Source organism: Heteronotia binoei, chromosome 6 (assembly GCF_032191835.1).
Source record: "Heteronotia binoei isolate CCM8104 ecotype False Entrance Well chromosome 6, APGP_CSIRO_Hbin_v1, whole genome shotgun sequence".
NCBI classification, from domain to species: Eukaryota; Metazoa; Chordata; class Lepidosauria; order Squamata; family Gekkonidae; genus Heteronotia; species Heteronotia binoei.
Genome location: NC_083228.1, coordinates 143,673,789 through 143,684,122, shown reverse-complemented (window position 1 = coordinate 143,684,122; position 10,334 = coordinate 143,673,789). Strand labels below are relative to the sequence as shown.

Here is a 10,334-nt window from a genome sequence, read left to right as displayed (position 1 = left end):
CTATCGGAAGTAGGACGCCAAGAAAAGCAAACAAACAATCACGACAAAGAGAAAAGCCAAGATTTGCTGCCATTCCTCTCCCTCTGTAGGCCGAGTGACAGAGACAGGCCTTGCAAAGACTCTCTCCCACTCCGTCGATGGAGCGAAAGAAGCAGATCTCGTGAAGTTTTCTTTCCGCTCCATCGATGGAGCAGGATAAGTGGGTTTCGCTTTCGGCCAGGGAGTGTGTGTTTCGACACACATCCCATGCTGGCAGGCCTCGCAGTTGCGTTCATCGTGTGGGCCTTCCACAACTTCCTCAACGTCGCAAGGGCGAGGGTTTCTCTTGGCTTCTCCGTAGCTCTTCTCGAGGATCTTCCAAGCCAAATTGTGCAGGATGGTCTCCAGGGCCTTCTCGCTGAAGACGGGCTCCTCGTACCTGGCCATCGTACACCGACGGCATTTCTGTCTGAACATCCACATCTTCACCTGGCCTTGGTTCTGATCCCAGCTCCCTAGGAAGCGTATGTGGAAGAGAATGGACGACCAAGCTGAGTTCCAGTGCTTAGAGCAACCTGAACACTCGAACCTGGTGGGAGAAAGATCGAGACAGATTAGGGTTGCCAAGTCCAATTTAAGAAATATCTGGGGACTTTGGGGGTGGAGCCAGGAGACATTGGGGTGGAGCCAAGATCAAGGCTGTGACAAGCATAATTGAACTCCAAAGGGAGTTCTGGCCCTCACATTTAAAGGGACGGCACACCTTTTCAATGCCTTCCTTCCATAGGAAATAATGAAGGATAGGGGCACCTTCTTTTGGGGCTCATAGAATTGGACCCCCTGGTCCGATCGTTTTGAAACTTGGGGGGTATTTTGGGGAGAGGCACTGGATGCTGTACTGAAAGTTTGGTGCCTCTATCTCGAAAAACAGCCCCCCCCCCAGTGCCCCAGATACCCGCGGATCAATTCTCCATTATTTTCTATGGGAATAAATCTCCATAGAGAATAATAGAGTTCCCAGCAGACATTCCTCTCCCCTCCCCCCGCTTTCTGACGACCCTGAAGCGGGGGGAGGGCCTCCAAACCGGGGGATCCCCTGCCCCCATCTGGGGATTGGCAACCCTAAAACAGATAGCCATGTCAGTCTAAGGTTGCCGGGTCCGACTCAGGAAATATCTGTGGACTTTGGGGGTGGAGCCAGGAGACTTTGGGGGCGGAGCCAGGAGCAAGGTTGTGACAAGCATGAACTCCAAAGGGAGTTCTGGCTATCACATTTAAAGGGACCGCACGCCTTTTAAATGCTTTCCCTCCATTTGGAAATAATAATAAATAATGAAGGCCAGGGGCACCTTCTTTGAAGGAATCATAGAACTGATCCAATCTTTTTGAATCTTGGGGAGTGTTGAGGAGAGCCACTGGATGCTATGCTGAAAATTTGTTGCCTCTACCTACAAAAAAAAACAGCCCCACAGACCCACAGATCAATTCTCCATTATACCCTATGGGAACCAGTCACTGTAGGGTATAATGGAGTGCCCAGCAGATGTTCCACCCACCCACCCCCCTTTCTGATAAACCTGAAGCAGGGGGAGGACCTCCAAACTGGGGAGGGGTCCCCCTGACCCCAACTGGGAATTTTCAACCGTGAGGGGGGAAAAGAGCAAGAGTCCAGAAGTACCTTCAAGAAGAAGCATAATGCATAAAGGCTGAAATGCACAGAAAGAATTAAGGCGGGGGGGAACATGTAGGTCTAATTATATTAGATTTTATATTGGGTTTGGGGGGGTGGGGTGGAGACACACACACACACTGTAGCATTGGAGGAAAAAAAATACCCTGTCCCTAGAACAGCGGTAGATCCAGGTGGGCAGCTGTGTTGGTCTGAAGCAGTTGAACAAAGCAGGAGTCAAGCGGCACCTTTAAGACCAACCCGGTTTTATTGAGAACGTCAGCTTCCGTGTGCTCTCTAAGCACATTTCATCAGACGAGGGGATCGGGTATTGTGGCTGGAATACATGCCGTTTGTTGATTAAGAGGGCAAACTAACTGATCACGTGGCCACATAAAGCAGTGCGGCTTGGCCATTCGGTCTGGATTGCTTAGTAGATAATATCCCAGGTAATAAAATTAGTAGGTAATATCCCAGGTAATAAAATTCCCTGCCAAATGGTGTTTCTGCAAATCTAGGTAAATCACAAAAGGATATGTATATTCTAGTTGTCCGCCCAATCTTCTTATCAACGTCAATCTATAAAAATACCTTTTATGGCTACCCAGACCAAATGGGCAAGCCACACTGCTTTATGTGACGACGTGATCAGTTAGTTTGCCCTCTTAATCAACAAACGGCATGCATTCCAGCCACAATACCTGATCCCCTCGTCTGATGAAGTGTGCTTGGAGCACACGAAAACTTACATTCTAAATAAAACTGTGTTGGTCTTAAAGATGCCACTTGACTCCTGCTTTGTTCAACTATAACAGAGGTGTAATGGGATATTATGTACTTCTATGCTACAATGACCTTTTAGTAGCTTGAAAATATAATAGAAGTCCCAATATTATTACTGTAGGAAAGGAACGGTCCCCTGTGCAAGCACCAGTCGTTTCCAACTCTGGGGTGACGTTGATCTCACGTTTTCATGGCAGACTTTTTACGGAGTGGTTTGCCCTTGCCTTCCCCAGTCCTCTACACTCCCCCTGCCCCCAGGAAGCTGGGTACTCATTTTACTGACCTCGGAAGGATGGAAGGCTGAGTCAACCTCAAGCCGGCTACCTGAAAACCCAGCTTCTGCCGGGGATTGAACTCAGGTCATGAGCAGAGCTTAGAACTGTAGTACTGCAGCTTTAACACTCTGCACCACAGGGCTCTTTTCAGAGTATTAAAAAAAGGTAAATAATAATAATAATAATAATAATAATAATAATAATAATAATATTTTTTTATTTATACCCCGCCCTCCCGGCCGAGGCAGGTAGTCCGCTGTGCAAGCACCAGTCGTTTCCAACTCTGGGGTGACGTTGCTCTCACAATGTTTTCACGGCAGACTTTTTACGGGGCGGTTTGCCATTGCCTTCCCCAGTCATCTACACTTTCCCCCCAGCAAGCTGGGGACTCATTTGACCGACCTCGGAAGGATGGAAGGCTGAGGCAACCTCAAGCCGGCTACCTGACAACCCAGCTTCCGCTGGGGATCGAACTCAGGTCGTGAGCAGAACTTAGGACTGCAATCCTGCAGCTTTAACACTCTGTGCTACGCGGCTCTTATTACTCCTGTAATGCAGCTAAAATTTACATTGTATTTAAGGTTGCCAGCCTCCAGGTGGGGTCTGGGGATCTCCTGCTTTTCCAACTGATCTCCAGCTGGCAGAGATCAGCTTCCCTGGAGAAAAGGCCATCTGTATTTACAGTTAGTATTTACTGCATACTGCCAGTAATATGTACAATATACGCAGACTGTAATGACTGAAATATATATACATTTATTTTGCAAAAGTATACACACACACACACACACTGTGGCTAATAGCCACTGATGGACCTCTGCTCCATATTTTTATCCAATCCCCTCTTGAAGCTGGCTATGCTTGCAGCCGCCACCACCTCCTGTGGCGGTGAGTTCCACATGTTAATCACCCTTTGGGTGAAGAAGGACTTCCTTTGATCCGTTCTAACAGGACTGCTCAGCCAACCTTTCTCAGAAAGAAATAAATTTATTTCTTATACAAGTAGTTGTGGGTTGAGCCCCCTATGACGACTTGGAACCAGTATTTTTAGACCTAGTCCGCCCCTGCTGGGCACCTTACCTGGCAAAAAGGCGTCTCTGCTGGTACTGGTACCATCCGTGTGGACAGGGATTGAGAGCCTCGGACACATCCAAAGCCCAGACGTCCTGGGGTTCATGTTCCTTCATCAGCAGGACAAACCTTTCCTTCCACCTCTGCAACTCATTATAGCCCCCTCTTCTAGACATGGCTGCTTCCTTGGCTGGCTTCCTTTGCTGGGGAAAGGTGTGGAGACGCCCAGAACTCTGCTCCTTTCCTGGAGTTGCTTCTCTGCTGGAGCCCGCTGGTTTCAATTTGTCCTGCCCTCCCAAGGGTCAGGATTACGGTTGGCGAGAAACGAAACCCAAAGGCAGCTGTGTTTGTGAAGCGGCGCTTCCTCCTCCTTGTACTATCTTGAACCCCAGCTGCTTTCTTGTACTTCTGGACTTGGCTGCTTCTTCTTTATCAAGCCGCAGCTGGCTAATAGGGTTGCCAATCCCCAGGTGGGGGCAGGGGATCCCCCGGTTTGGAGGCCCTCCCCCGCGCTTCAGGGTAGTCAGAAAGCAGGAGGAGGGGAGGGAAATGGAGAATGGAGAAATGGAGAATGGAGAAATGGAATGGAGAAAGTAGAGAAAGAAGTCCTTTTCTCCCTTTCTCACAATGCAAGAACTCGTGGGCATTCGATGAAATGGCTGAGCAGACAGGTTAAAACGGATAAAAGGAAGTCCTTCTTCACCCAAAGGGTGATTAACGTGTGGAATTCACTGCCACAGGAGGTGGTGGCGGCCACAAGCATAGCCACCTTCAAGAGGGGTTTAGATAAAAATATGGAGCAGAGGTCCATCAGTGGCTATTAGCCACAGTGTATGTGTGTATATAACATTTTTTGCCACTGTGTGACACAGAGTGTTGGACTTGATGGGCCGTTGGCCTGATCCAACATGGCTTCTCTTATGTTCTTATGTTCTTATGAAATGTCTGCTGGGAACTCTATTATTCCCTATGGAGATTTATTCCCATAGAAAATAATGAAGAATTGATCCGCGGGTATCTGCGGGGGCTGTTTTTTTTAGGTAGAGGCACCAAATTTTCAGTACAGCATCTAGCGCCTCTCCCCAAAATATCCCCCAAGTTTCAAAACGATTGGACCTGGGGGTCCAATTCTATGAGCCCCAAAAGAAGGTGCCCCTATCCTTCATGATTTCCTATGGAAGGAAGGCATTGAAAAGGTGTGCCGTCCCTTTAAATGTGATGGCCAGAACTCCCTTTGGAGTTTAATGATGCTCGTCACAGCCTTGATCTTGGCTCCACCCCTAATGTCTCCTGGCTCCACCCCCAAAGCCCCCAGATATTTCTTAAATTGGACTTGGCAACCCTATCTTGGGCCCACCCCAATGTCTCCTGGCTCCACCCCAAAGTCTCCTGGCTCCACCCCCAAAGTCCCCAGATATTTCTTGAATTGGACTTGGCAACCCTATCTTGGGCCCACCCCAATGTCTCCTGGCTCCACCCCAAAGTCTCCTGGCTCCACCCCCAAAGTCCCCAGATATTTCTTGAATTGGACTTGGCAACCCTAATTTCATCACGGTCTTTCGTTTTGGTTTCAATCTTCCCGTGATTCTCCCGTTGTATGATTGCCACCTGGGGATTGGCAATCCCACTCTGCAGAGTGACTCTGGACTTTCTGGACTACCCAGGTCAAGGCAAGAGACGTTCAGAGGTGGTCTGCCATTGTCTGACTCTGCGTAGCAACCCTGGACTTCCTTGGTGTGTCTCCCACCCAAGTACCAACCAAGGCTGCCCCTGCTTAGCTTCTGAGATCAGATGAGATCAGGCTAGCCTGTGCAAGCGCCACTCGTTTTCAACTCGGGGGTGACGTTTTCACGGCAGACTTTTTACGGGGCGGTTTGCCATTGCCCTCTCCAGTCCTCTACACTTTCCCCCCAGCAAGCTGGGTACTCATTTGACCGACCTCGAAAGGATGGAAGGCTGAGTCAACCTTGGGCCGGCTATCTGAAAACCCAGCTTCCGCCGGGGATCGAACTCAGGTCGTGAGCAGAGGGTACTGACTGCAGTACTTCAGCTTTAACACTCTGCGCCACGGGGCTCTAAGTCACTGGTGACTTCATTGCAAAAAAGAGAGGCAGCTTCAAAACACCACCACGATGGGTGCTCGGGAGCCACTAGAGGGCAGCCTTTCACCATTTTGGCAAGCAGAATCTTTCAGGGAGTCCCTGGCTGAGAACAGATGGGCATTTTTTGGGGGGCAGGGAGGCATCCCGAATCAGGACGGCCCCAAAAGAGCCATCCTGGAGCCACCTCACGCTCAATCGCATTCCACTGGCATCCCGTCCATGAAGCGGCTGGGCGCCGCCACACGGGAAGGCGACCCGGAAGCCGGATTCCTTTGTTTTCCCTGGGGTGGGGTGGGGGAAGCGCTGGTGCGCATAAGCACACCAGCGCTCTGATTGGTTTCTCTAAAAAAAATAACCTGGAACAGCTTGGGGCAGCTTCACAGCTCCAGACTGCCAAGACGCCTCGCGTGCGCCCTTTCTCAGGCACACGGCAATCCGGCGACTTACGGCCAGCTCAGATATTTACTACCACTTTCACAGTGGTAGCTTTTTGAGCTGGGTGGAGCGGCCAGGACGCGGTGAATGCGGGATGGGGACGCCCTTTAGATGTTTGCAGGTGGAGGGATTTTTGGGGCCGACTTCAGAGGTGTCTCTGAGTTGGCCCAAAGTGCCGGTCTGTAATCATGCACTGCTCCTATGGGGGGGGGGGCGGGTTTAAGCCCCAGGTTTCCCAATCCTCTGGGCCCAGTGAGGGATCCCTGGTTTTCCAGGTTCCACCCTGCTCCCCATTCAGCTGGCCGGTAGGGGAAGCCCCGCCCCTGCATTTATCATGCCCCTTTCGATCTCTGCAGGTTTAGAAGCCTGCAAACACCTTGTGTTTGAAAATGCATGTGTGCGCCTTTAAATTTGAGCAGGAAGTGAAAGCTGCATCGGGAGGGGTCAGCGGCAGAGCCACATGTGTGAGAGAGAAGACAGCAAGAGTGGAATCCCTACGCTTGCTTTGCTTTGAGACATCCTGGTATAGGAAGCAGCGTCAGTAAGTGTGTGCGTCCGTGTGTGTGTGTGTGAGAGAGAGAGATCCGAGAAAGTGAGAGCACAGTCTCTGTACTTGTTTTTTGGATTCGTTTCAGACGTCTTTTATAGTAACCTGCTTATGGGATGAAGGAAAACTCCACCACCACCACCACCACCCCTCTCTCTCTTTGACTGATTTTGCACTACACTTGTTCCAGGGCAGGGTGGAGAGCCCTTTTGCTACCGGGACTTCGCTCCATTTTCGCACAAGTTGCCCTGGAGCTGCAAGTTGGCGCACCACTATTCCACAGCAAGCGGGATACGGTGACAAGCAGTTCCCGCTTGCTGTGGAATAGCAGCATGCCGACTCGCAGCTCTGGGATGTGTGCAAACGGAGCGAGGCCCTGGTAGCAAAAGGGATCTCCACCCCAGAACGAGCCTAGTGCAAAATCGGTCTCTCTCTCTCTGAAGAGCCAGTTTGGTGCAGTGGTTAAGCGTCTGGACTCTTATCTGGGAGAACCGTGTTTGATTCCCCACTCCTCCACTTGCAGCTGCTGGAATGGTCTTGGGTCAGCCAGAGCTCTTTTAGCGTTGTCCTTGAAAGGGCAGCTTCTGTCAGAGCACTCTCAGACACACCTATCTCACAGGGTGTCTGTTGTGGGGGAGGAAGGGAAAGGAGATTGTGAGCCGCTCTGAGACTCTTCGGACTGGAGGGCGGGATATAAATCCAATATCTTCATCTACCTCACAGGGTGTCTGTTGTGGGGGAGGAAGGGAAAGGAGATTGTGAGCCGCTCTGAGACTCTTCGGAGTGGAGGGCGGGATATAAATCCAATATCTTCATCTACCTCACAGGGTGTCTGTTGTGGGGGAGGAAGGTAAAGGAGATTGTGAGCCGCTCTGAGACTCTTCGGAGTGGAGAGCGGGATATAAATCCAATATCTTCATCTACCTCACAGGGTGTCTGTTGTGGGGGAGGAAGGGAAAGGAGATTGTGAGCCGCTCTGAGACTCTTCAGAGTGGAGGGCGGGATATACATCCAATATCTTCATCTACCTCACAGGGTGTCTGTTGTGGGGGAGGAAGGGAAAGGAGATTGTGAACCGCTCTGAGACTCTTCAGAGTGGAGGGCGGGATATACATCCAATATCTTCATCTACCTCACAGGGTGTCTGTTGTGGGGGAGGAAGGGAAAGGAGATTGTGAGCCGCTCTGAGACTCTTCAGAGTGGAGGGCGGGATATACATCCAATATCTTCATCTACCTCACAGGGTGTCTGTTGTGGGGGAGGAAGGGAAAGGAGATTGTGAGCCGCTCTGAGACTCTTCAGAGTGGAGGGCGGGATATACATCCAATATCTTCATCTACCTCACAGGGTGTCTGTTGTGGGGGAGGAAGGGAAAGGAGATTGTGAACCGCTCTGAGACTCTTCAGAGTGGAGGGCGGGATATACATCCAATATCTTCATCTACCTCACAGGGTGTCTGTTGTGGGGGAGGAAGGGAAAGGAGATTGTGAGCCGCTCTGAGACTCTTCAGAGTGGAGGGCGGGATATACATCCAATATCTTCATCTACCTCACAGGGTGTCTGTTGTGGGGGAGGAAGGGAAAGGAGATTTTGAGCCGCTCTGAGACTCTTCAGAGTGGAGGGCGGGATATACATCCAATATCTTCATCTACCTCACAGGGTGTCTGTTGTGGGGGAGGAAGGGAAAGGAGATTGTGAGCCGCTCTGAGACTCTTCGGAGTGGAGGGCGGGATATACATCCAATATCTTCATCTACCTCACAGGGTGTCTGTTGTGGGGGAGGAAGGGAAAGGAGATTGTGAGCCGCTCTGAGACTCTTCGGAGTGGAGGGCGGGATATAAATCCAATATCTTCTTCTACCTCACAGGGTGTCTGTTGTGGGGGAGGAAGGGAAAGGAGACTGTGAGCCGCTCTGAGACTCTTTGGAGTGGAGGGCGGGAAATAAATCCCATATCTTCTTCCGCCTCGCTGGTTCAACAGGAGAGCCTTCCCTTGCAGATTTTTCTTTATTTTTAAGTTACCCTTCACAATAAATTACAGTTCCTTACAGAAACAAACAGCACCTCCGGTAACCAAAAGAAAATACATATAGATGCGCGCGCAAAAGGGTGCACGAAAATTCAATTGCAACTTCTGTATGCAACACAATAATAGACTCACAATAAAATACACACACACACACGCAACAATATCCTGCGGCAATCACGACTACGGTTGCCAATCCCCAGGTGGGGGCAGGGGATCCCCCAGTTTGGAGGCCCTTCCCCAACTTTAGGGTCATCAGAAACAGTTGGGGGGGGGCAGAATGACCGCTGGGCACTCCATTGTTCCCTGTGGAGACCAATTCCCTTAGGGTATAATGCAGAATTGATCTGCGGGTATCTGGGGCTCTGAGGGGCTGGGGTTTTTTTAAGCAGAGGCACCAAATTTACAGCATAATATCCAGTGCCTATCCTCAAAACATCCTTCAAGTTTCAAAAGGATTGGACCAGGGGGCCCAATTCTATGAGCCCCAAAAGACGGTGCCCCTATCCTTCATGATTTCCAATGAAGGGAAGAAGAAGAAGATATTGGATTTATATCCCGCCCTCCACTCCGAAGAGTCTCAGAGCGGCTCACAATCTCCTTTCCCTTCCTCCCCCACAACAGACACCCTGTGAGGTGGGTGGGGCTGAGAGAGCTTTTTAAAGCAGCTCCCCGTCCAAGGACAACCTCTGCCAGAGCTATGGCTGACCCAAGGCCATGCCAGCAGGTGCAAGTGGAGGAGTGGGGAATCAGAGAGCCAGTTTGGTGTAGTGGTTAAGTGTGTGGACTCTTATCTGGGAGAACCGGGTTTGATTCCCCACTCCTCCACTTGCACCTGCTGGAATGGCCTTGGGTCAGCCATAGCTCTGGCAGACGTTGTCCTTGAAAGGGCAGCTGCTGTGAGAGCCCTCTGCAGCCCCACTCACCTCACAGGGTGTCTGTTGTGGGGGAAGGAAGGTAAAGGAGATTGTGAGCCGCTCTGAGACTCTTCGGAGTGGAGGGCGGGATATAAATCCAATATCTTCTTCTTCTTCTTCTTCTCCCAGATAAGAGTCCGCATACTTAACCACTACACCAAACTGGCATTGAAAAGGTGTGTGGTTCCTTGAAATGTGATGGCCAGAACTCCCTTTGGAGTTCAGTTGTGCTTGTCGCAACCTTGTTCCTGGCTCCACCCCCGAAGTCACCTGGCTCCACCCCCAGGATCTCCTGGCTCCACCCCAGAGTCTCCTGGCTCCACTCCCAAAGTCCCCAGATATTGCTTGAATTGGACCTGGCGACCCTAACCCAATGGTTCTGGTCCGACCTTCTGGAGCAGCAGAAAACAGATCTCGGAGGTCTGCCATCTGTCAAATGGACAATTTTGGCCTTGAAGGAACGCTCAGTATAGGGTAAGGCAGCTGTCTGTGCGAGGGTTTACAGTGCAAAAAGTTCGGAAGTTAAGAAAA

The 10,334-nt window shown here is 50.6% G+C and overlaps 1 protein-coding gene across 1 annotated transcript; it reads right to left on the bottom strand.

Moving 5' to 3' along the window:
• Positions 1 to 3,953, bottom strand: LOC132574384 (receptor-transporting protein 3-like). Its single transcript, XM_060242746.1, has 2 exons — positions 3,787 to 3,953; positions 1 to 568 (listed from the first exon to the last, which is right to left on the bottom strand). Exons 1-2 carry the CDS (start codon positions 3,951 to 3,953, stop codon positions 1 to 3), a joined length of 735 nt encoding a protein of 244 aa, XP_060098729.1.
• Positions 3,954 to 10,334: the final 6,381 nt, after the last annotated feature.

What these genes read in the sequence shown, in the direction of transcription:
- LOC132574384 (XM_060242746.1), bottom strand. Translation starts at nt 3,953, where the DNA reads ATGTCTAGAAGAGGGGGCTATAATGAGTTGCAGAGGTGGAAGGAAAGG. An exon ending in CAGAGACGCCTTTTTGCCAG is followed by an intron (nt 569 to 3,786) that starts GTAAGGTGCCCA and finishes TTCTCCCACCAG; the next exon opens with GTTCGAGTGTTCAGGTTGCT.